The sequence below is a fragment of the Dipodomys spectabilis genome, unplaced genomic scaffold, assembly GCF_019054845.1.
Source record: "Dipodomys spectabilis isolate Male_0828 unplaced genomic scaffold, ASM1905484v1 ptg000039l, whole genome shotgun sequence".
NCBI lineage: Eukaryota > Metazoa > Chordata > Mammalia > Rodentia > Heteromyidae > Dipodomys > Dipodomys spectabilis.
The window spans coordinates 4,877,847-4,905,426 of record NW_024870716.1 but is presented as its reverse complement, the minus strand read 5'-3'; the positions used below and the strand labels follow the sequence as shown (position 1 = coordinate 4,905,426).

Sequence of the window (27,580 nt, the reverse complement as noted above, 5' to 3'; positions counted from 1 at the left end):
CTTTTCAATAAAAGTATATAAAAAAAAGAAAAAAATCTCAGGGTCCCGGGCTCACATCTTGCTTTTCAGCCCTACTGAGTAAACAAAAACTCAAAGAAGCCGGGCAAAGGTGGCTCATGACTGTAATCCTAGCTACTTAAGAGGCTGAGGTCTGAGCATCACAGTTTGAAGCCAGCCAGGCAAGAAAATTTATGACATTCTCATTTCCAGTTAACCACCAAAAAGCTGAAGTGGAGCTGTATGGTCAAGTGGTAGAGTACCATCCTTGAGTGAAAAAGCTCAGGGACAGTACCCAGCCCCTAAGTTCAAGCCCCAGGGTTGGCATAACAACTATAAAAGGTAACATGGATGGGTAGAATTCATGCATGTTCTTGAGATTTATTCCATTTAACTATTTCTTCTCAGAACCTGTCAGTCTCTCCAATTTTACTTTTCAATGTGGAGTGCTTTTGGACAATTTTCCTCAGTTAAGATGCAAAAGAAAAGAGATCAAATTCTGGATTTAAATATAATTATATTCAAATCCAATACCTTGCAATAAATACAGTACAACCTGTTTCAGGTCAGCCTGGGCTGGAGCCTTTTTTTTTTCAGTACTGGTGCTTGAACTCAGGGCCTCCAACTCTCACTTGGCTTTTTCCTCTTAAAACTGATGCTCAGCCAGACGTCGGTGGCTCACACCTGTAATCCTAGCTACTCAGGAGGCTGAGATCTGAGGATTGCAGTTCAAAGCCAGCCCGGGCAGAAAAAGCCATGAAACTTTTATCTCCGAAAAACCAGAAGTGGCGCTGTGGCTCAAGTAGTAGAGCGCCCACCTTGAGCTGAAGAGCTGAGGGACAGTGCCCAGGCCCAGAGTTCAAGCCCCCCACCTGACAAAAAAAAGACTGTTGCTCTACTGCTTGAGTTACATCTCTACTTCTGGCTTCTTGTTAGTTAATTTGACATACGCATGGTCTTGAACTTGTGCTCCTCTGGGCTCATCTTCCTCTTTCATTACTGGTGCATGCCATCTTTTCACACTGAGCAATCTATGTCACTGCTCCCTTGAAGTTTATATAACTTTGGGAAATCTTTGGACTATTTACGTGCCCCATGCTTCAGTTTCTCTTCTTGTAATATAGGGATGATGATGATGATAGAATAGTGGTACAGATTATGTATATGCATATCTAATTCAGCATGACTTTGGAGATAGTATGCACAATGAATGTGTCTGTGTGTGTATATATATATATATATACATATATATATATACATATACATATATATATATATATATAATTCAGCATGATTTTAGAGATGATACGACAAATAAATACATCTTGATCTTCTTCCCCCTTCCCCTCCCCATTCTCTTGGGACTTTGTTTTTAAGCCTCTTATTTTGAGCTCTGTGCATTCATATTTAATGATTGTCATTTTTATTCCTTTTCTGTAACATTAAATATTAATATCAGGCAGAATACCTCCTCTAATTTCCCTTTGGAGTAATAAAATGTTACCGGTGACTGTTTCTTGAAATCTGTAGCCACAGCCATTGTCAAAACAGAAGTACATCCAAAAGGCGAGCAAACACTTGCTAAGAAGTCTGGAGAGTATTACATAGTGAGAAAATGAAATATATCCAACAGAGTGATCAGCTGAGAGGTGAACAGGTGCTGAGTTGATCTCAGGAAGTTGATCACACGAAAAAATGGTGGTAAATTCTAAGTGTCAAGGTGCTCATTAAATTTTGACAAAAATATAATGACAAATTTAAATGACTTCATTACTAATGAGATGATTTCAGCATGACTTAGAATAACTCCTTTACCCAGCTGAAGTCTAATTGATAAGTAAACAAAAAAAAATTGTACACATTCAGCTAGATGCTGGTAGCTCACACCTGTAATCCAGCTATTTAGGAGGCTGAGATCTGAGGTTCTAGGTCTGAAACGTCCCAGGCAGGAAAATCCAAGTGATTCTTACCTCCGATTAACCTCTAAGATGCTGGAAGTGGAGCTGAGACTTGAATGGTACAGTACCAGCCTTGAGGAAAAAAAAAATTGAGAATAAGAGGCTCTGAATTTGAGTCCTAGACTCAGTAGAAAAACAATGTATCTTTACTATTCATATGTACAAAGAAGATGATCTCACCACATCTGTTCTATGAAAGTATACCCTGCTCCAAACAAGAAGTGTTTAAAAACAAAATCAAGTTTTTGTTAGAAATATGCACTCTGTACCACCAAAAAGAAACTTCCAGAAAAATTCATAGTATTCTTTTCCAAGGTATAAACTATTACAACAGTAGTTTTGTCATTTCCAGACATTTATGGGTTTTTCTTATGGTTTTATTCTACAACCATATTATTCTTTAATTCCTTTTTTTCTTTTACTTACTGCTTTCTGATTAAAGTCATTTTGACATAACTATTCTGGCCTTTTAACTTTTCAAAACAATATCTAGATACAAATAGATCCCTAAAAATGGAGGCTCATCAACATTCAGCACAATGATCTGACAGATCTAATTCAACCACGCACTTTTCACACCTCCTTTCAATGTTAATAATGAAGACTAATTTGGCCATTTGTGTGTGTGTGTGTGTGTGTGCCAGTCCTGGTACTTGAACTCAGGACCCAAACACTGTCCCTTAACTATTTTTTACTCAAAGGCTAGCCCTCTCCCACTTGAACCACAGCCTCCATGTCGCCCTATTTTTTAGAGATAAGAAGAGTCTTTCCTGCCTGGACTGGCTTTGAACTACAATCCTCCGATCTCAGCCACCTGAGTAGTTATGATTTTAAGTATGGACTACTGGCGTTCACATGAGACTCTTATCTCTAATGATCACTAAAACAAAAAACCAGAAAGTGTAGGTGTGGCTCAAGTATTAAGAGGGTTAACGTTGAGCAATAATGCTCAGGCCCTGAGTTCAAGTCCCAGAACCAGCACAAACAACAACAACTAATACAGAGATTTTACAAGGCTTTGATTTCAAGAAGTGCTTCTCAAATTCAGTCTGAGTGAGACAGCCTTGGTGTAGATGTGCAGTGACCATACTGACCATACTGCACTGATGACCTGTGCAGTCCTGAGCATTAGCACCTCTCTCTGCTATAATGAGTGTCTTTCTTTTGCAGGACGGTCCTTTTTACTCTTACTTCCGTCGTTGTTCTAGTCATTACTACTGACTGGATAAGCTGGGACAAGCTTAATCGAGGATTTTTGCCCAGTGATGAAGTTTCCAGAGCATTCCTTGCTTCTTTCATCTTGGTCTTTGACCTTCTAATTGTGATGCAGGTAAGTCTTTGTTTTCCTCTCTGCTCCCTGAAGTTTGTCTATGCTTTGTTCTGAGAATGAAAACAAAACAAAACAAAAGGACACTAATAGGTGACAGGTGCAGAAAGCTAGTAACTATACAGCTTACAGCTGCAATGACTAATGATCTGATTTTCATAAGTTTTACTGGGAGGGAGAGGAGACACCAGAAATTCATTTTATCAACATGGCAAGGTAGGTGCCTAAAAAGAATGCAGCAGGGTAATATTTTTAGAGATGGTTTCAAAGGGAGAGAAAAAAAGGCAAAACAAAACAAAAGTCCAGAAAGCTGTCATTTAGTAACTGGGAAACAGGAAAACTTGAGGATGTGAGCAAGCCAGCAAAGCAGGGTTTTATAGCAATTGAAATGGAGTGATGTTAACATTTTTTAAAAAGGCTTTTTCTCTGGTTTATGGAAATGATCACTTTCAGTATTCACCAGAGATCATCCCATTTTCATGTAACCAATATATCTTCCTTGCTTAGCAACAGATTTTTTTTTTTTTTTGCAGGGGGTACAATGGTGTCACACTAACAAGTGAGATTCTTGTAATCTTCTGGTGTGAATGTTTGGGTTTTAGAAATATTCTCTTCAGTGGGGTAGAAAGAGACTTTATCTATATCTTAGTGTTTTATCTTGCTCATTAAATGTCCACCACCCACTTGCTAGACACTTGCTTACTGTTTTCATAAGACAATTTAGCTTTCTTCACCTCCAGAGACACTATAAATTACCCGAACAAAGGCTACTATTGTCAGAGAGAAAGGAAGAGCCATTGTATTGTGAATTTATGTGAGAATTTTGCAGGATACTAGATTGCTTTTCTTATTTCTAGAGGCAAGGAGGCTTTATGTGAGCTATTCTGTGTTGCCTCAGTAAGAACAATAGTGTGTTGGGTTTTGTTTTGTTTTGTACTATAATACATAATGGGCATTAAGTTCAAGAAGGCACTAAGAATGTACTGCTGCTTGTAATGGGTGCTATTTTCAAATTCATTTTAGCTTTAAATGACTGAATTCATGAAATTGGTAGGTTATGTCTCATCTTTTTTTGGGGGGGGGGTCCATTCATGGGGCCTGAACTCTGGGCCTGGACGCTGTCCCTCAGCTCTTCAGCTCAAGGCTAGCGCTCTACCACTTGAGCCACAGCACCACTTCCAGCTTTTTTCTTTTCGCTTATGTGGTGCTGAGGAATTGAACCCAGGGCCTCAGGCATACAAGGCAAGCACTCTACCACTGAGCCACCTTCCCAGCCCCATGTCTCATCTTAAAATAGAGGTATTTCTTTATCCCTCCCTGTGAAATAGCTTAGACTAGTGTAGAAGGCCAGACACTTGGTGTGCATTGGTGAGCTCCAGATTGGTCTCTTGGCAGTCACATGATCTTACCTGGAGAGCTTCACATCTATCATCTATCTATCTATCTAATTAATTTGCTTTATTTTTTGATACCAGTGCTGAGTCTTGAACTCAGGGCCTCGCACTCAAACTTGGCTTCTTCACTCAGGGCTGGAGCTCCACCATTTGAGCCTGACCTCTCCTCCTGACTTTTTGCTGGTTAATGGGAGATAAGAGGTTTTCAGCTTTGCCTAGATCTGAACCTCTTCAGTAGCTAGGATTAAAGGCATGAAGCACCAGTGCTGGCTCTAAATTAAATTGATAGAACTTATTTGCCACTGTATCCTCATTACTTGTTTAAAGGCTGGTTTTTATCTTTTCCATCTCCTCATAAATTCACTTCACAACAGTAGAATGTCTATTTTGGCTCAGTGGTCCAATGAGATCTCTTTGAAACTATCTAAAACACAAAGGCCAAGAACTATCTTCTTGAATTTGCTTAAAATTTATATATGTGAGAACATACCTTCCCTGACTGGCTGTTACTATTTCCTAGCATGTACCTTCTTTGTGTACATTTTATTAGCCTTCTAACTGTCACTAAAACCAAGATCTTCAAGTGGAAAAAAATAGAGTATTACCATTTATAGAAATCATGTGTTTATTCAAAACAGCACTTACTGAACATGGAAAGAGGAGCAGAAGAGCAGAAATCAGGATTTGTACAGGCTTGGAAAGAGAAAGACATTATAGAGTAGGGAAAAACAGAAAATAAGGAGTCAGTAAATTTGCTGAAGTGTTCAGAGAGTAGCCTGAGACAGACTGATGATGAGGAGTTAGTTCATGCAAAGGAATGCACTCATTGGAACCATTTGGGCTGCAAGTAATGCTAATCCCAATCAAAGGGAGAGTGTCTGTATACCATAGAGAAACGCCCGGGCTATTTCAAGAGCGAGAAGGTAGTCACCATTAGAGACACTGGAAAGCAGAGACTTGCCTCCATCCCTCATCTTCCCTGGATCCTTTCTGCTTTCCGTTTTGCCTTTCCCTGAAAACCAGCTTCTGCTAGTTTATATGGAAGGGAAAAGTTACTGCCAAACATCCCAGAGGGGACAATCATTCGAATGGTCAGTCCCAACTTCAGATTTCCTGGGAAGAGATTGTCCTGTGCCTATTCTTGAACTGAGTGAGGCAGTATGGGAAGCTGGAGACTGGGCAGTGCCAAAGCAGAAGGGGAGACCTGGGCTCTCAAATACCACATCACAAGATATATCAAGCTATGTTATTAATCATATAATTAGCCATAGGTAATGATTAGGAATAAGTATGTTACTTTATGATCATACGAAGGGGAGTTGAAAAGGACTTCCCAAAGCTAGTTCTCTGTCCCTTCGTCTTACAAGCTGGCCAGTGAAGCATACTGACTCATCTTTTTCTATCTCTTGTACCCCAATACTTCTCTCTCCTTTCTTTTTTTCCTGTCAGCAGTCTAGTCCAGACACTGCTTTGCCCTGACGCTGTCTGCCTCTAGCTCTCCCCTTTCTTCCATGCGCTAGGCAGTTTGCTCTCAGCACCTGGTGGCTCACCCCTGTAATTCTAGTGACTCCAGAGGCTGAAATGGGGGAAGGCTGTGGTTTGAAGCCAGCTTGGGCTAAACAGTTAGAGAGATCCCATATCAATCCATAGCCAAGCAAAGCAGGTGTCATCTGCTTGTCATCTGAGCTATATGGGAGGCTGAGACTACAAGGATGGAACTTTCAGGCAAAAAAAAAAATTCTCAAGACACCCTTCTTTTCAGCAGAAAAAGCTAGGTGTGATGAGAACAGCCACAGCAGGGAATATAAATAGGGGGATTGCAATCCAAGTTAGCTCAGGCAAGAAAAAAAAAAAAGACCTTTCCTCAAAAAAAGGACCAAAGCAAAAGGATTTTGAGGTGTGGCTGAAGTAGTGAAGCATCTGCCCAGCAAGTATGAGGCCTTGAGTTCAAAAAAAAAGATTTATTTGATTCGGGTGCCCTGCATCTTGTATGTACATTTTTCTAATTTGGGAGGGGAAGGGAAATAACAAAACGCTGAAATAAGGATGCATTGGCCCATTGTAACAATGAGATGTACAAGACACTGTGTTGAAAATGAACTTTACAACTTTGGGGCGGGGGCGGGGGAAGGAGGGAGGAGTTGGGGAGGTGGGGAGGGAAGGGATGGTAGGGAGAAAAACAAAGGAGAAGGCAACAATGCTCAATAGGAAATATACTCATTACCTTGCTCATGTAACTGTAACCCTTCTGTGCAGTATCTTTACAATAAAAATACTTTTTAAAAAAAGATTAAAAAATCTATACTGTATATATCACTTCTCCACCTCCAAATGGATTCTTATGGCTCAAAATAAATTCCAAGAGCTCTTCCTCAGTCTTTTCTGCCTTCTGGCCCTGGATTCGTTTTTCTTCTGTGTCTCTTGGATCCAGCTCCAACCTAAGCTGCTCTGCATTGTACTACAGGTAGCTTTTCACTCCCAAGATGTCTGCGAGCCTCTTCTTCCTCCCCAGATTGTGTCTTGACTGCTCTACTCATAGAATCCAGGCATTGAAACCATTTCAACACCCCCTGCCTTGAAGCCCCTGAGCCTTTCTTGTCAGCATCTCTGTGCCATCTTTGCCAGGCACTGCACATCCACACATCCCCATCATCCTTATTCCTGGGCATCCCTGGAACCTCCCCTACCGGGCAGTTCCTTGCATGGGGTAGGAGCAGGCTACAGTCATATCAGCTTGATGAGGCTGCAGAATGGAAAGGTCAGCCTGGAGCTCAAGCCAAATATGATTCCCTCTGTGAGCAGCAATCAGATGATCTGGAAATAGTACCCATACACCAGTGGTCGGGAGTTAAAGAGACACAGCCCCAGAAACCTTACGTATTAAAGATGTCTGATAAGTCATCGGACAAATATCCTAAGACACCCATAACCAGCTGAACTGTGATCCAATTCATCCCACATCCACATGTTTCTGGTTAAAAGAAAAATAGACTAGTAGTAAAAATTAGTGGAACTAAGCCCAGCGCCAGTAACTCAAGCCTGTAATCCTAGCTACTCAGGAGGCTGAGATTTGAGAATCAAGGTTCAAAGGCAGACCAGGGCAAAAAAAAAAAAAGTCTGTAAGACTCTTATCTTCAGTTAATCAGCAAACATATTCAGCAGTGGATGCATGGTTCAAGTGGTAGAGTTCTAACACTGAGCACAAAAAAGCTAAAGAATGGTACCTAGGACCTGAGTTCAAGCCCCAGTACTAGCATACATGCGCACACTTACATATACACATCCCACAGACAAGTAGTAAAATTAGTGCAATTGAACAGAGAAATTTGAATTTATAGGGCCATCCTCATTAGATTTCTTTAAATGGTTTTAACACAATTTATCCTGGGATTTTCCCATGAGAGAAAACTCCACTTAAACTATAAAAAATACTGTTTGATTAATTTTTTATTAAAAAATAGAAGATAACATTAGAATGGTTTTTTGTGATACAGGAACTGAGGCTAGAACCTTTTACTCATAAAACACACTCTCGGACACTGAGCTACAACCTAGCCCTAAGAATAGGATACTATTTCTGTAAATATTTTAATTCTACTAGAATTAGCAAGCCAATTATAAATGCTTTTAGAGAAGGTACAATTATTTGGGCAGGTGTTTATGAAATAGGATTTCTATGACTTTCTTAATAAAACTATTGGTAATGCATTTTTCTAATTTTTTATTGTTGTTATAAAAGTGATGTTCAGAGGGGTTACAGTTACATAAGTCATGTAATGAGTACAGTTTTGGGGGGATAATGCCACCTCTTCCTTTGTCATATTTTTCTGTGATTTTAGTATAATCTCCAAACACTAGATAGTAAAATATAATGTGACGCATACAGACCAGTGCAATTTGGAAAGAAAAAAATCTAAAGAAAATGTCCATGTGGGGTGTGTGTGTGTGTGTGTGTGTGTGTGTGTGTGTGTGTGTGTGTGTGTGTGCCAGCATGTGGAGGGCTAATGTTCTACCACTTGAACCATACCTCTACTTCCAACACTTCACTAGTTATTTGGGATGGATCATCTCACAGATTTATCTTCCTTGGTTATGGTGCTTTGACAAGTTGGAATATATTTTTCAGGCTAAGTTCTTACAACTCATTTTGCATATAGCTCTTTACAAAGAAAGGTTTCTTTCTGTCTCTGTCCATTCTAAGCTAGGCTTTGGGATTTTTTTTATCATTTCTTCAACATAGGTGTTTTATATTTTCACATTTCTTACTTGAAGGCTTTGAAAACTCAGTAATGGTGATTTATATAAGAGGTCTTATGTGATTTTATATAGGGCTTATCATTTAAGTCATTCCTGGATTCCTGGTAAAAGCCTATACTCTCCATGGTACTTCCTAAGGGTGAAGGGTCTACCTTATAAACAGTCAGCATTTTTTTTTGAACATCACTGCTGGTTGAATGAAGCAGCAGATATTTGAAATGATTGTATTTATTATTTTATTTTATTTTGATGGTTCTAGGGCTTGAACTCAGAGCCTAGGCACCGTCACTCAGCCTCTTTGAGCTCAAGACTAGCACTCTACCACTTGAGCCACAGTGCTATTTCTGAATCGTTTATTGGAGATAAGGGTCTCACAAACTTTTCAGCCCCAGCTGGCTTTGAACTGCAGTCCTCAGATCTCAGCCTCCTGATTAGGATTACAGATGTGAGCCACCCGTGCCTGACAAATTGGTGGTTTTCATGAGGTGCCTAGGTGGATGTCTTGAGTGATGGCCAATGATACCAGGAATTTAGAAGAGGGTAATGGAGATCTAGAAAAATTGGAGCTTTCAGTTAAAACCAAACCAAAACAATCCAATAACATAGGCTCTAAATCACAAATACCAGAGTGAAAACCCATTCACTTGAAATTGCTAATCTAGTTGGCCTATAATATAGATCATGGTTGTAAAACAGGCATTAAGATCTGTAAGGGATTATTGTGAGCAAGAAAGATCACTTAGGTCTTTTTGTTTAATGTAGGAAGAATATAGCTTGGAGGAATTGTAAGATTTGGTTAAGTAAGTGGAAAATAGAGACATTCAAGTTTCATTCCAATTTAAAACAAAATACTTCAGTCCCTGAGGCATTTTCTTAGAAGAGAACTAAAGCATGATTTAAAAAGTGGAAAGTTAGGCCAGGTGCCAATGGCTCATGCCTGTAATCCAGCCTACTCAAGAGGCTGAATTCTGAAGACCCAGGTTCGAAGCCAGCCCTGACAGGAAAGTCCATGAAACTCTTATCTCAAATTAACTACCAAAAAAAGCCAGACTTTTTTGGGGTAGATTTTTATATATTTGTTTATTTATTATTTATTAAACTGTGGCTCAAGAGGTAGAATGTTAGCCTTGAGCAAAGAAACTCACAGGCAGCTCTCAGGTTCTGAGTTCAAGCCACAGGAGCTACACACACACATATATTCTCACTAACAAAACTGGAAAGTTATAAATTTTGTACATAAATTCTGCACATAGGCAGTCATTTCTTTTCCCCCAAAGATTCACTGAGGCACCCAGATTAACACCTTCAAATTTGTATTTTTACAGTATATATGTCTTGTCTTTGTTTGCCAGTATTGGGGGTTTGACTTCAGGGCCAGGGTGCTGTCCTTTAGAGTTTTAGCTCCAAGCTGAGATACAGCTCCACTTTGAGCTTTTTGATGGTCCTTAGAGGTAAGAGTCTCATGGACTTTTTTGCTGGGCCATCTTCAAACTGAGATCCTCAGATCTCAGCCTCTTACGTAGATAGGATGACAGAAATGAGCTGTCAGCACCTGGTAAAGCATGCATTTTCAATTAGTGCAATGATGGTTCTGAAAACTTGCTCTTCTCAGATAACAGGTGGTAACTGAGTGTTCACTGTTACATGGTGAATCAGATGGAAATGTATGGGAACCCCAGGAAGATTCTCAACTGCCAGATGGCATTCTGAATTTATTGTGTTTGATGGAGTTTGAGGAATTTTTCAGAATTCTTCACATTTCTCCTCTAAACCTGTCGCTCCTGTGGTGCATATAGTGAGAAACTAAAGAAATAAAAATGAAATATATGCATGGCTTTTCCTCTAATTTTTTCTGAAAATTCATTTTATAAATATCCCTTTGCTGAAATGATATTTATGCTTGCAATGCTTACCATTTATTTAATCTTGGTTTGATTTCAATAGCTGTGTATATTTATCTGGCAAGTTGAATGAGACCTAAAGTATAGGAATGGCATGAAATAAAAGGATATAGATCTTAGTTTTGTAACAAAATAAGTCAACATACAAAAATGTATGTCTAAAATGAAAACATATTGGGGTTAGGACAATGGGGTGGGTCACACAAATGGAAGAAAGAAGAGCAAACAAATACAGTCACTATATTCAATGTACACTGTGTTATAATTAAGCTATGTAACTTAAGGGTAGAGATGGGGGGGTTAACAGGGAGAGAATAGTGGGAAGAGTGACATTGATCAAGATGCATTGTACTGGGCTGGGAAGTTGGCTCAGTGGTAGAGCACTTGCCTTGCATGCTCGAGTCTCTGGGTTCAATTCCTCAGCACCACATAAGCAGAAAGAAAAAAGCTGGAAGTGGCACTGTGGCTCAAGTGGTAGAGCACTAGCCTTAAGCTGAAGAGCTGAGGGACAGCGCCCAGGCCCAGAGTTCAGGCCCCACGACCGGACCAAAAAAAAAAAAAAAAAAAAGATGCATTGTACTAAATAACCTGACTTATAGAATTGTAACCTCTTTGTACAACTACTTAATAATAATACTACATATCATTAATAATCTTATTAATAATACTAATAATTATATGTATAGTCAGTCAGAGCCTGGACATTGTCCTGGAGTTTGTTTGTTTGTTTGTTTTCCACTCAAAGCTAATGCTCTCTTACTTTGAGCCACAGTGACACTTCTGGTTTTCTGGTGGTTTCTTGGAGCTAAAGAGTCTCACAGACTTTCCTGTCCAGGCTGGCTTCGAACTATAATTCTCAGATCTCAGCCTCCTGAATAGCTAGAATTATCAGTGTGAGCCACTGGCACTGGCTAATAATTTTTTTTAATGTGAGTCTGTGAAAAAAAAAAAACAGAAAAATGGTTGTTTATAGTTTTTTCCTCCATTTTTGGCCTTTCAAAAGTCGGTAAATAGTAAGAAGAGGCTTTGTTGTAATAGATAGCATGGTGGATGTTGGTGCAAAATGGCAAAGGTAGGGGCTGAAAGGGTCCTTTGTGTATGGAACAAGATGGTAGGGCTGAAATTGGAAATTGGTAGCGAAAAAAGAGAAGATAGGAAGACAGCAGTTGCCACAGCTAATGAATCTTGGAAGAATAAGGACCTTTAGAAACGTTTTACTGTGTCATATGCAATGTTATATCTTTCTTCTCAAAATATTTAGCAAAAAATGATATCTATATCTATTTCTGTGTTGTATATGACTATGTCTATGTAGGGTATGTAACTATTCCATGTGTATGCACCTATGATAATATATGCATATGCTGGATATGTGTATGCTGTATATGAATATGATCTCTATGTCTCTATATCATATTATATATATGCAAATGATATGTATGCATATGATGGATATGTGTATATGTATGGATGTGTAATGTATATTATGTATATACACATTTTTTTTCTTCATATAGGTTTTCTCTGATTCTTTTGGTGTTATTTTTCTCCATCCACAATCCCTTTTTCAGATTCAGGATGGGAAGAATCAGGAGAAAGAGTTATAAAGGCCAAGGTAGACCCTGGTTATAAAAGTGAAAATTAGAGGGTGATACACTAATAAATGAATACAAAAATAAGGTCTGTAATACATTCATTCTCTCTCTTAGGACTCTCTCTTTTTTTTCTTTTGTGTCAGTACTGGAGTTTGAATGAACTCAGGGCCTGAACACTGTTCCTAAGCTTCTTTTGCTCAAGTCTAGTGTTCTACCACTTGAGCCACAGCTCTACTTCTTGCTTTTTTGCTGGTCAATTGGAGATAAGATACACACAGACTTTCCTGTCTAGGCTGGCTTTGAACCATGATCCTCATAGCTTAGCCTTCTGAGTTGTTATAGGGCTCTCTTAATTCAGTACTTGAAAAAAAGTTATCTTCTTTGGGTTTCATTCAACCACTTCTATTTTTTCCCCTCAAAACTAAACTCCATGTCTCTATTCTTTTTTATTTTTTGTCAGTCATGGGGCCTGAACTCTGGGCCTGAGCACTGTCCCTGAGCTTTTCAGCTCAAGGCTAGCGCTCTTCCAGTTGAGCCATAGTGCCACTTTCTGCTTTTTCTGCTTATGTGGTGCTGAGGAATGGAACCCAGGGCCTCATGCATGCAAGGCAAGCGCTCTACCACTGAGCCATCTTCCCAGACCCGTGTCTCTATTGTTATCATTCCAATTTATCAAATCCCCTTCCTTTCTCTACTCTTTTTAAAATTGTTATTGTAAAGGCGATATATACAGAGAAGTTACAGTTATATGAGCAAGGTAATGAGTACATTTCCTATCGAGCATTGTTACCTCCTCCTTTGTTTTTCCCCTACCATCCCTTCCTTACCCAGCTCCCCAACTTCTCCCTCCCCTGCCCCGAAGCCGTAAAAAGTTCATTTTCAACATAGTGTCTTGTACATCTCATTGTTACAATGGGTCAACCTGTATCCTTATTTCATGATTTTGTTATTACCCTTCCCCTCCCCAAATTAGAAAAATGTGACGTCGGTGCCCTGCATCTGATTTGAGTCTTTTAAAAATATTTGGATACTTTTAATTTTTTTGTCTTAGTTCAGCATATGCTTATAGTACATTCTTTTTCTAAAAACATATTTGTACTTTAGTACATATGAATAATTGTAGACCTCAAAAAGCATAGACTTCATGGTTTCTCTCATTTATTGTGACTAGAATGTACCTCTAAATCTACAAATAAACACAATGGATGGTAAAAGAGAAAAAAATTACACTTAAACATAGACAATTATAGAGGACTCTAACGTGAGACCAAAGAAGGATATTCTTAGGACAGGATCACAAGGGCTCAATCACTGTGTGCATCTTATCATATAAAATGATGTTTATCGACATGAACTCTCGCTACTCTTTAGATGTCTGCATCTTTGGAAGTTTGGTCCTGGGCTCCTTTATTGTCTCATCCCAGTTATTGTCCTATAATAATTCTATCCACTGCTACGACTGCAAGTCCTGCTCTTAGGCTTATCTTTCTCAATTCTCACTCAAGTCTCCATCCTTCTGCTGAATTAAATAACTGAACATCTGACTACCCAGTGGCAATATTCACCTAAATGCTTCCTCCCTGGCTCATCGTGTCTAGCGCTGGCCTATCATCAGTTCTTCCAGCTGTCATCAGTGAAGCCAAAAATCCTGGGAAATACCCAAGATTTCACTTTCCTACTCGCGTTCTAGCCAAATGCCATGTCTGTTCCATCGTCCATTTTCCTTTATAAAATGTCTCTGCTGCTCCATCTCTGCCTTTATAAAGTGACACCACTTCCTCATTTGGAATCTTTTCTGTGGCTTTTGTCACTTTTGTCACCGATAGAGAAGTCTGTATTTATGGAGGTCTTTCACAATCCAACTGTCTTCTGGCAACTTTCATTCTAATGACAAATGCTTATCCCTGGTTTGCCAAAATGAATGGTTTGATATTTGCCCAAAACTTAAAAAGGTTGTTCCCCCTTCTCAAATTTCAGGTTCCCCAGTGCTTCTACCTGCTCCAGCTTCTTCCCACTAGCTAAAGTTGTAGAATTCATTTTCCACATAGTGTCCACAAAGTTTCACAGGCCCATTTGTTCACCCTTTGGCCCACCACCGGGACAAAGTCACTAGAAATAAGTTTCTCTCCAGAATGCTATCAATATGACCTGCCCAGAAAACTAGTCACTGAAAACCCAATGATGTGTTTGTATATACATTTACATATACATATATGTATATATTTCATGCTAAAGTTCTAGGGGCTCACGCTTGTCATCCTAACCACTCAGGAGGCTGAGATCTAAGAATCTCAGTTTGAAGGGGACCAGGGCAGACAAAGTTGAAAGAAGTCTTATCTCCAAGTTACCAGTAAAAAGCTAGAAACCAAGGTGTGGCTTAAATGATAGAAGACCAGACCTGAGTGAAAAAGCTATGTAATAGCTTGAAACCCTGAGTTCAAGCCTCAGTACTGGCACCAAGAAAGAAACCATGAAAATTTAATGGGAAAGATTAGTGAATACTTGAAAATTAGAGAGGGGGTCACAACCATGTATTTCACATTTTAGTGGTTATTAAACTTCAAGTGAATTTGTAGTACATTCAGAGATAAAACTACCCTCAGTAACATACAGTGTTTGGGAAGATAAATATAAGGAAAGAATTAAACTTGTTTGAGCTGAATAGAGGAATAAGTAAGATTGTGTTCTGAATTCAAATGCATATTTTTTATCAAAATGATTAAGTGGAAGATGTTTATGCTTCCACTGAGAATCTGATTGGTGTTAAACAGTATGTTAACTGAAAGACACATTCATTTCTCCTTGCTTAGGAATGGTCCTAATGTTCAATAAAGAAAGTGTCTGCATGTTTTTGCATAACAAAAGTGAATGTGCATAGCTAATCACTAAATGTCTAGGGATAATGAGCATGTTATGTATTTTAGCATCTGTTATATTTATATTTCATTGTGACCATTAAAGTATAATTTTCTCTTCCACTCTCTAAAAGAAGACCTTTTTTCCCCTTATTGTTACACAGCAATTTGAAGTATGAGTTGTAGTTTTTTCTTAGCAGCAAATTACTCAAGTAATTTGCATTTGGACTCAGGCCTTTGCGGATAATAGTATGCTATATAACAGCCCAAGTTCCCAGGCAGTAAAAACTCCAGAACAACCAAGGTTAGAAGCCCTCAGTATTTTAATTCCACATCTCCACAATACCCAGAACTGGCTGGTAAGATGTCCTAAATGCCCATTAAAGAAAATGCATCCTGCCATATTGTACATAGCAAGTTAAATGGCTGGACTTAAGCCTGAATTTATGCGACAGATCACTTAGAGATAGATAGATAGATCTGTGATATATATATATATATGTGTGTGTGTGTGTGTGTGTGTATTATATATGTGTATATATATATGTATATATATACATATATATATATATATATATTTTTTTTTTCCTCCCTGGAGCAGTGAGCCAGCAAAGTAATTTGTAAATAGTAGACTTGTCATTGAAATGTGATTTGACCATTATCTCTATGCGATCAAAATCCTTAGCTTTTTCTCTGGGTGATTAATAACGCTTTCATTCTTTCACTATGGAACATCTTCCCCAGTCCTGGGGCTTAAACTCAAGGTGTGAGCACTGTCCTTAAGCTTCTTTTGCTCAAGGCTAGTACTCTACCACTTGAGCCATAGCACCACTTCTGGCTTTTTCTGTTTATGTGGTACTGAGGAATCGAACTCAGGGCTTCATGCATGCTAGGCACTAAGCCACATTTCCAGCATCACTACAGAACACCCTAAAAGTTTATATTAATTGCATACAGCTGATGTCCTTTGGAAGTTTGAAAATAGTGCCTAGCCTACTGGACTATGAGCTGTGGGAAGGCATAAGTCATTGTATGTATGTAGCTCATTATCTCCACCCTGTAGCCAGTTCGTCATTTTAAGAGGATCATCCATAAATGTACACAGGCTCCAATTGAATTGAATTAACTTCATTCGCCATGGATTATTAAAACTACCAAGGATTTCTACACTATTAATTTGCTCCATTCTATTTAGTTTTTGAAACTTTGCACCAAGAGTGTTGCTTTAGTTTACCAGTAAATAAATAACTCAATGAGAAAACGCTTTGCTCTTATAGTCATTCATTCATTCATTCAGCTACTTTTGGAAAATAAGTGTTAGTCACAGCACTCAGTTCTGACAAGACAAAAACAGATGGTACAACCAATGCTATGACTTATAACTAAGTTATCTTTGGTCACTATTTAGATCTCTTTCCTTATTGTCCTCTTGCAATTGTTTTCTATCTTTTCAATGTTAGTAGAGAATTCTGAAATCTTCTTGTAGCAAGAAGATCTCATTACCAGAGAGGTCAGGAGTTTCTAAACAACACAGCCAAATGCTGGTGGCTCACTCCTGTAATCCTGGCTATTCAAGAGGATAAGATCAAAGGACTGAGGTTTGAAGCCAATCCAGGCAGGAAAGTATGTAAGACTCTTATCTCCAATTAATCACCAAAAAGCCAGAAATAGAGCTATATCTCATGTGGTAGAGGGCTAGCCATGAGTAAAAGAGTTAAGGGATAGCTACCAGGCCCTGGGTTCAAGCCCTAGTACTCACACACACACACACACACACACACACACACACACACACACACACACACACGTAATAAGGTAAAGGGATAGTTGGTAATAGTTATTAAAAACAAATGATATAAGATGTATCATGCTACATCAATGATATCTTAGATCAAGAACTTTTTTCTTTTTAGTATTAAGTAGTTGAACAAAGGAGTTGCCATTTAACAAAGTCATTTATGAATACAATATATCCTGATCAGTGTCACCCCTTTCAACCTTCTCACCCATTCTTCCCCTACCCACCCCTTCTCTCACTCTTCTTAATTTTGTAGGATTATTTGTTGAATTCTTGACTACGTTCTTCCTAAGAACTCCTGCATTAAAAGAACTTCAGGAGTCTGATACAAGGCTAGAAATAGGGAAACATATTCTGATCATTCAAGACATGAATTGCATCTCTCAGAGCCCTCTTCTTCCACAGAGAGGCTGCAGGAGCCACAAAAGGGGCCAGCAAAAGCTACAAAGGGCACAAGGACTTATCTTGGCTGAATCAGAACAACTTCAATTTTATTGCAGATTCCTCTAAAATAACCTTCTCTGGGGATCTTAGGGGAGGATGTTTGGAACACCACAGCTTTACCACAATGCCCCCCAATGAATATGAATGCACAACACAGGAAAAGAGGATTCTGAAAATCAGACTGCATACAGAGAACTGAGGCTTTGTAGCAATTGGCATGAAAACTTCTTGTTGATCAGCGTGAAGCAATATCATACCACACTTTGCCTGTCAACAAAAATAGAAAGAAAAGAAAAGAAAAAGGAAGAAAACATTCTAATAAAAACCTGGGATGTACTGAAAGAAATGTGGGGTGGGGTGTGGGTAGTGATGCAGCACTGTGGGAGAGCTCTTGCCTAACAAACATACTATACATCGCCTTGGACTTGATACCTGGCACTGAAGATTTAAAGGCAGAAAGGAAGAGGGAGGGGATGGGAAAAGAGGGGGAAGGAGAGACTGGTCCAGATACCTACATGAAGAGACTGGGCCAAGACCTCTATAATCTCAGCCGTGTAGAAAGCACAGATCAAGGCCAGCCCTGGCCAAAATCTCAGGACCCTACCTAAAACATAACTAAAGCAGAGACAGAGAGAAAGAGAAAGAGAAGAGAGAGGAAAGAGAGGCTGGTTTAAGATGTGGATCAAGAGATAAAGAGTCTGCCTAGCAAGCAGGAAGTCCTGAGCTCAAATATCACACACACACTACAAACAAGATCGGAGAATATTAAATTTTAAATTTAGGAAATAATAACTCAGCACTAATGTTAACTGATGAACTCCAGTCATCCAGACTGTGCTCATAAAGATATGTATATTACAAATATTATATGTGATATATCATATTGAATGTACAATATATTATACATATAATACATAATATATATGATATACACACCTCCTTTATGTGATATATAAAATATCATTATATGCTATCCATAATACATATGCTATATGCTATATAATATATAATGCATTATAAGTGTTATATAATATGTATTGTGCATTATATATCCATATCTCTATATATGCATTTGTCTATATTCATGCATTACTGGAATATTTTTAGGAGAAAATGCTTTTATCAAAGAACATACGATAATCATTTCTGATGGTGCTAGAGATTGAATCCATGGTCTTTTGCATGCTAAGTGCTTAGACTACCACTGAACTACACAGCACCAGCTCTCAAAAATAATTTTCTTAACATACTAAAAAGTTAATATAAGCTTCAAAGAACTTTTTCCTCATCAGGAGATGGAAACTAAGTTTTGAATATAGCCCATGAACAAAAAGAGGAGACAACTCATGATAAGTAGGCTTTGTAATGCTTTTAATTGTCTTAACATATGCACATCATAAAATGTACTATTTTAAAGTTTATAATTCATTCACTAACATGTACTGTGCCTGCACCTTGCTGTACAATTCATACAGCTTCTCTCATCAATGAAGTTGAGTTTCATGGGGTATGGTGATACACACTGGTAATCTTTCCAGGAGAGCAAAGCAGCAAGACTCAGAGTTCAAGGTCGGCCTGGGTCACCTAGCAAGACTCTGTCTCAGAAAAAGAAGAACAAAAAGAAATTGGAAGCAGGCTTTTCTAAACTCTCTTTCCATCCAGATCTCAGGCTTGGGCCTTGTCCTCACGCCTGCCTTCCCCAATTACACAACCATCCTGCTGCTCACTGTAGAAGCAGCCTGAGATGTGGCATCCCCTGGCCCCTCATCCCGGGCCATCTCCACACATCTTAGGGATTCCCAGCTGCAGACCCCAGCTGTTTCTTGGCTAAAAACCCCCGGCCACCTCGATGGTATCCCAAGTAAGCTCAATCCTTCCTCCTGTTCTGACAATCTAAACAATTTTGACAGCTCTGAGTCGGGCCTTAAACAACTTTAACAGCTCTGAGTCGGGCCTTCCCTGCAATTTCACTCAAATCAGAAGACTATTTTTCTTTAATTCAACGATCACATCAACTTTCATCTCTACAATTTTCTTAGCCTGTAGCTCTGGAACTTTATTTTTTAATGTTTGTTTTGTTGTTAAGATGTTGTATGTATTGGGCGCTCCAGTGACGCAATCGGTTAGCTTGCGGTACTTATAAGATGTTGTATGGAGGGGTTACAGCTACATGAGAAAGGCAATGAGTACGTTACTTGTCGATCATGGTTACCCCTTCCCTTCCTTGTGGTTCCACTGTCCCCTCCCTCCCCCAGCTTGCACACTCCTATCCCCCCTCCCCGCTCACTGCCCAAAGTTGTAAAGTCCTTTTCCGATACACTGTCCAGTAGGTATCTTCGTTGCAATGGGTCATCCTGTGTCCTTGTTTCAGCGTTTTGTTATTCCCCTTCCTCTTCCCGGATTAGACATATGTATATACAAGATGCAGGGCACCAAAATCAAGTACAGTGACAACAGGGGATATGACATAGGGGAGAGAACATACAAAGGAAACAAACAAAAAAAAAACTAATAAAACCACATGGTACATTTGAAACAGTAATGATTAAGACAGACCTCTTGTGTCCATATCTTGGGGTTCATTTCACTTAGCATCAACTTATATGATCATTTGTACATGGTTTTTGAGCTTTTCAGCTTATCTGGTAAGATTATCCTATTTGGATACTAATTATTGCAAATAAGGGAAACCATGGGACCTATGTTTCTTTGGGACTGGGTAACTTCACATAATATGATTTTTTCCAAGTGTTTCCATTTCCTAACAAATTGGATGGTGTTGTTCTTTCTGAGGGAAGCATAGAATTCCATTGTATATATGTACCACATTTTCTTGATCCACTCATCTACTGAGGGGCATCTGGGTTAGTCCTTAGCCTACTTATTAATGGGGTGGTTGTTTCTTTGAGAATTTGTTTTGGGGTGGCTTAATTTTTTGAGTTCTAAGTATACTTTAGATATGACGCCCTTGTCTGTTGATTAGCTAGTGAAGATCTTCTCCCAGTCTGTGGGCTTCCTATTGATCTTGCTAGCTATGTCCTTTGCCATGCAGAAGCTCTGGAAACTCAGGAACTTTTAATCAAACAATAACTCCTCTCATGTCGCCTCCATTCTATTTCTAGTCTTTATGAACTTTATACAAATGGAACCATATGGTATTTGTCTTGTTTTTGTTATTTTGTTGTTGTTGGTTTTTTGTTTTGGGTGCCGGTCCTAGGGCTTGAACTCAGGACCTGGACACTGCCCTTGAGCTTTTGTGCTCAAGACTACTGCTACTATTGCTCTACCATTTTAGCCTCAGCTCCACTTCTCACTTTTGTTTTAGTAGTTAATTGGAGATAAGAGTCACACAGGCTTTCCTGCCTGGGCTGACTTTGAACCGTGACCCTCAGATTTGTCCTGATTTCATGTAGCTTAGATAGTCTCTCATGTTCACCCAAACCATGTATGTGGCAGAATGTCCTTCCTTGTTAAGGCTAAATAATATTCTATTGTATCTAGACATCACATTTCATTTATTCATTCTACCTCCCATGTACATTTAAAATCGATACCATCTTATGGGTAATGTATGGTTAGAAACAATGACTTGCTAATGTCTGCTCAATTCTCTGCTTTCCATTATTTTAATAAATCTCCTCAGCAGTATAAATAATTGCTGGACTATCTGGAAATTCAATTTCTAATTTCTTGAGGCATTACTATGTGATTTTTCACAGTGGCTGCACCATTATTTATTCTTAGCATCAGTGTTGAAATATTCCCATTTTCTTACATCCTTCTTAACACTATTATTTTCAAAATTATTATCTTTAAGTAGTGGTACGAAGAGGTTGCAGCTCAATATCTCAGTTCATGAAGACAATGTGTCTTGATTAATGTCGCCCCTTCCATCCTTCTTCCCCAACTCTCCCAATCCCACCCCTCCCTTCAAGTTACTGTTTCCATTTTCACATATGCATGTTGAATATTATGACTATAGTCCTCCACTCTTCTTTTCTCCACTGGTCTGCCTCCCCAGCTCCCATTAAGTTCCACCCCCTCAGACAAAACATGTTTCAGCTTCCTTGTATTCATTCTGGTAAACTGTTACTTCTCCAAAGGAGTTCCCCATTGGAATTCTCCTTTGTGTAAACAATACTGTGGTCAGTTTATTTGAGTATATATACACGTGACTGTGTATGTTCTCACATATGCTTATAATTTGGATCTAACCTCCACATGTGAGGGAAAAAATGTGCCCTTCATCTCTCTCTTGAGCCTGGTTTACTTCACTTTGCATTCTTTTTTTCCATACTTTTTTTTCCATCCATTTCTCTGCAAATGAAATAGTATTAAGCTTGAGTTTTTAAAAAAAATAATACCTGAGCTTTTTTGTTCCCAGGTAATGCTCTGCCACTTGAACCACAGCTCCACTTCCAGCTTTTTTTTGGTGATTAATTGGAAATAAGAGTCTCACAGACTTTCCTATCCAGGCTGGCGATGAGCTACGATCCTCAGATCTCAGCCTCCTGAATAGCTAGGATGACAGGCATGAGACACCAGTGTTTGGCTTAAATAATCATCTTAATGGGAATTAAGCAGTATGCCATTGTAGTTTTGATTTGTATTCTCTAATGATAAACCATGCTTGATCTTCTTTAAAATTCTGAGCTTTTCATATTTGTTTAAAAACAGCTCTTGAAGCTGGGCATTTGTGGCTCACACCTATAATCCTTGCTACTCAGGAGGTTGAGATCTGAGGATCATGGTTCAAAGCCAGCCCAGACAGGAAACTCTATGAGACTCTTATCTCCAATAGACTACTTAAAAAAACCTGCAAGTGGTGCTGTGGCTCAACTTATAGAGTGCAGGCCTTGAGCAAAAGAAGCTCAGGAATAGCTCTTAGGCCCAGAGTTCAAGCTCCCAGCCTTCCCTCCCCCAAATTCTCTTCATTATTTGAAACTGGATTTCAAAAAAAAAAAAAAACGGGGGGAAAAACCTAGAAACCCTAAACCTCCAAAGTTTCTATACTCTTAAGATCGTCATGTACAAAAGAAATGTAATGTGGACCACAGATGTATCATGCACATTTGGGGAGAGGAGCCACTTTTCTGTGACAGACAGGAAAACTTAGTTGCACAGGAGAAAGCCATTCTCTTGGCTATTTCACTCACCAACTTTGGCTGTGCTATGGAGTCTCTCCAGAATGCAGTTTCCCTTTTTGGATGAAATGCAGGAATGAAAGTCAGGGTTCCCATAAGAAGTGTTAGGGAATGCACTCTCATTTGACTTGCTTACTCCTTGTGTGGTACTCTATCCCTTGAGCCACACCACCAGACCAGAGTTTTCTGCTTTTTCTTTTGTTTGTTTTGTTGAGGTGGCGTCTTACATACTGCTCTCCCCAGTCTGGTCTTGAACTGTTAGTCTCGGATCTCACCCTCAGTTATGGCTAAGATTACAGGAATAAGTCACCTGTGCCCAGGTGTAGCATTTTAATACCATTTCTTCTTTCTCCTCCTCCTTCTGTTCTTCCTCCTCCTCATCCTTTTTTCTTCTTCCCCTTCCTCCTCCTCTTCCTCCTCTTCCTCCTCCTCCTTGTCCTTGTCCTCTTTCTCCTCCTTGTCCTCCTTCTGCTCCTCTTCCTCTGCTTCTCTTCCTCTTCTTCTTCTTCCTCCTACTCTTCCCTTCCTCTTCCTCCTTCTCCTCTTTTTCTTCTCCTCAATCATGGGGCTTGAACTCAGGGCCTGAGCTCTGTCCCTAGGCCTCTTTGCTCAATGCTAGTGTTTCACCATTTTGAGCCATACCTCCCCTTCTGGTTGTTGGTTTTTTTTTTTTTCTGAATTAGAGATAAGACATAAGAGTCTCAGACTTTCCTGCTGAGGCTGTGATTCTCAGATCTCAGCCTCCTGAGTATCTAGAATTATAGGCCTGAGCCAGCAGTGCCTGCCTCTTCTCATCATTTTGTAGCAGAGTTTGTACAGAGCATTTCAGCTCTTACCAGAAAGCGAAACAATATCTCCTGACATAAAATAATGAAACTTGTCTTTGGGTTGTACTGGAAAAAGAACTGGGCCAAATGAAAAAAACTAAATGAGCTTATTTTGAGACTATCTTTGAATATTTCATAATGGCACTGATAGAATTGTTCTAGTACGCTGTCCTACTCTAAGTCCAATGTTATAACCACATAATTAATGTCTAAATTCTCACGCACTAGGAAAACAATCCTATGGCATTTTGTTAAGCAGAGACAGCTCCTAGCTAGGGGATTGTGACAAACAAATTAAAATCAGTACACATACAAGGAATGCACATGTGTGCATATGTGTGTGTGCATGCACACATGCACATACACACACAGGAGCATAAATGCCTGCCTAGGGATATAAATATCCCACAATTGAATACCAGTATTGCCATAGCACAAATATACAATTATTTATCTTTATGTCTGTGTACATAATTATAACTAGATAATCAAAGACTGAGCATTTATCTGTGACTCTGAAATACCTTTTACTTTGAAATACTCACATTGGCTCAAGTGGTAGAGTGCTTGCCTTGAGCTGAAGAGCTGAGGGACAGTGCCCACTCCCAGAGTTCAGGCCCCATGGCCAACAATAAATAAATAAAATAATCACATATAATAGTTATGAACATCTCTAGCAACTTATACCAAGAGATTTAAAATATCTTGGTAATCTGCAATTTCTTACCATATTCCCTGTTTTATTATAATTTGGTTAGAAATGAAAGATCACTACAGAATGTTTCACTTGCTTGGGTGCATCTTGCATGTGTGTGTATGTGTGTGTGTATGTGTGTGTGTGCTTATGTATATGAGTATATATGTGTGTGTGTGTGTTTGAACTTTTGAGATAGGCTCTTGCTGTGTAGCTTAGTCTGCCTTTGAACATTTGATATTCTTGCTTTTATTCTCATGAGTGCTGTGATTACAGGTGTGTGCCATTATGCCTGACAGGGGAATGTTTCTTAATACTTCAAAATTGATAAACAATTGTGCTGTCAAAACTTCCCAGATAATTTGCACACCTCTCACCAGTTTGAGACTGCATTGTTCTTACAGGAAATGTCATAGCTCAACTTCTCCCAAAGGTCTTGTTTTAGAATGATGATGTGTCATTTACTTTGATAAGGAAATATTAAATGCTAAGAATTTGACATATAGGGTGGCAGATAGGCCAGGTCTGGTGGCTTATGCCTATAATCCCAGCAACCCAGAAGGCTGAGATTTAAGAATCACAGCTTGAAGCTAGCCCAGGCAGGAAAGTCCATGAGGCTCTGATCTCCAATTTAAAAACCCAGATGCTGGAAGTGGGGCAGTAGCTTCACTAACCTTTAGCAAAGAAAAGCTCAGGCACAGCACCCAGACCCTGAGTTCAAGCTGCAACACTGGCCAAAAAAAATGTGGCAGATAAAAAATGGTGAGAGTGAGGGAAATGTACTCTTTACCTGACTTGTGTCACTGTAACAGCTCTGTACATCATCCTCATAATAACAATTAAATTTTTTACAGTAAAGCAAAAATAAGCATAAAGAAAAAAAATGTCACCACCAATTTGGACCTGGAATCTGATGGCAGAAACAAATATAAATTCAGTAACTTATAGAAATAGATACAAAAGAACAAGCCCTGATGATTTTTGTTATTGTAAAGTATAGAGAAATCAAAGAACACTAAATTGGGCACTGGTGTCTCACACCTACAGTCTAAGCTTACTCAGGAGGCTGATAGCTGAGGATCAAGGGTTTGAAGCCAACCCTGGACAGGAAAGTCTATGAGACTGTTCAATTTACCACCAAGAAGCTGGAAGTAGAGGTGTGCTTCAAGTGGTTTGACACCCAACTTGAGCAATAAAGCGAAGAGGCAATGTTCAGAACCTGAGTTCAAGCCCCAGTACTGGCGCAGACACAGACACACAGATACGCAGATACACAGACACACACACACACAGACACACACACACACACACACACACAACCATGGAAAAGGGAGGAGCAGGCAGGGATAGGGGAACTTGGTAAGGTCAACTCAGTCTAAGCAACAAGTAAGCAAGACAGCAGCTGGAAATAAGATGGAGTTTTGAGGAATATGGCCTTGAGTTGTAAATGTCTGCTCTATTCTGTGGTACAGTCAACCTTTCTTTTTTATGTGGTTTTTTTTTTACTCTTTTTAAAAGACTATTGTATTTACATCAGAACTCCTGAAGAAGATGAAACAAATTTGTAGGTGCCTGGCATATAATTTACATTTAGTACCTCACAGGATCCTTTCTCTCCTTCGTTCCATTGGTGACAAACTTTTTTTCATTATGTCTAACAAAAGTTGTATTCTCCTTCCTAAGTATAATTCCAAATCCTATGCAGGTCAAAGACAGTCAAGGCAAGTAATTATAATGCAAAATTGTGTCTGCTGTGGAAATACTGAGATCCAATTTAAGGCATGTTCTTTGAAGTCAAATGTTAGACTGGTAATGTAATTAAGGGAATGAATTCATTGACTTTAGGAAAATAGCATCCGTCATGCATAATATTAACTCAACTGTATGGAGTCATGTGACTGAGTGCAAATATTCCTGAACAAGGAGCTAGGAAGTTTTGGTTATCACTGGGGCTCCTCAATAGGCCTGCTGCACCTGTAATGTTGATTCAGCTCAATCAGCCTGGATCTCCAAGGGGTGAGGTTAGTGAGCATCTCACCTCATTGATCATTCTCCCACCCCCCATATTTTATTACAACAATTAGTTGTACAGGGGAGAGTAGTTTTTTAGTTATATTATTATTATTTATTAAAAATGATGAAATTAATTAAGAAGTAGGATATTACAAATAAAAAACTGTTTTCTTATTTATAGATCATATTGTATATTCATTTATTGTTTACAAATTATAAATTCATTCTTAATTTTGTTATTTTATTCTTATTTATTTAAGATTTATTTTATTATTTTTTAATATTACTTATTAAATCATCAGGGCACTGTCCCTGATGATTTGGTGCTCAAGGCTAGCCCTCTACCACTTGAACTCTACTTCTAGCATTTTGATGGTAATTGGCGATAAGTTTCATGGACTTTCTTGTCCAGGCTGGCTTTGAGCTTCGATCCTCAGTCCTTAGCCTCCTGAGTCGCTAGGATTATGGGAATGAGCCACCAGCACCAAGTGATAACTTTGGATTTTGTGATAATTTTGGATTTTTGAAGACAGAATGAGAATTCATTGGGTAAATAACACCATGGGAGCTTCACAGGGAGATTTGGAATTGGGGTGTTGATGGATTTGAAAAAAGTAGCAGCATCCATGGGGCTGGGCATAGAAAACAGACATGCACATGGAACTTAAAGACATGGAATGGAGTAGCTTAATGCCCAGAGGCGTGTCAGTTACATGGAGTCAGAACTATGGGATCATTGGAGTTTTTTAACATACCCTGATATCCATTCATTTTAAATATTTAGAATAGATGAATAGGAAATCAACCAAGGAAATAAATGCTGAACAACGTCACTTAAAAAGAATAGCATGATTTCTTAGAAAGGCAAAAATCAAAGTTCAGCAAAATAAAACACTAGAAAGCAGGTATCCAAAAGATGAATAGACGAATAAAGAGGAGAAGAGGAGAGAATGCAGTCAAGAATCAATACATTTACACAATGGGAGTAAATGAGGATATTCTTAGGAGAGGATCACAAGGGTTCAATAGCTCTGTGCAGATGATAATACAAAATGATGCTCATTGAAATGAGCTCCAAGAAATGGAAGTAGGAGGCTTTTTTTAATTATACTGTTTGCATTCCTTTTCTTTCTTTTCTTTTCTCTTTGGGTTATTCCCTTCTGTTGCTGTTTTTGATTGCTGTGCCCTTTGTCTTGTATATAAGTTTATCAGATTTGGGGAGGAGAAGGGAAAGCACGGAAATAGTAGGACAAAGGGTGAGCCAATTTAGCAGTAAAACCCACTAGAAACTATGTTGGAAATGAACTATACAACTTTGAGGGGAGGGAAGCCAGGAGGGGAAAACTGGGGAAAAAATGAGAGAGGAGTTAACACTG

The 27,580-nt window shown here is 39.0% G+C and overlaps 1 protein-coding gene across 1 annotated transcript in view; it reads left to right on the top strand.

Annotated features, from left to right (window-relative positions):
- The window catches only part of Tmem117 (transmembrane protein 117), a 379,539-nt gene that overhangs the window by 289,926 nt on the left and 62,033 nt on the right, over positions 1–27,580 (top strand). The window contains exon 6 of the mRNA XM_042677617.1: positions 3,126–3,285. Within this exon, the coding sequence (XP_042533551.1) occupies positions 3,126–3,285 (160 nt within the window). The remainder of the gene's footprint in view (positions 1–3,125; positions 3,286–27,580) is intronic.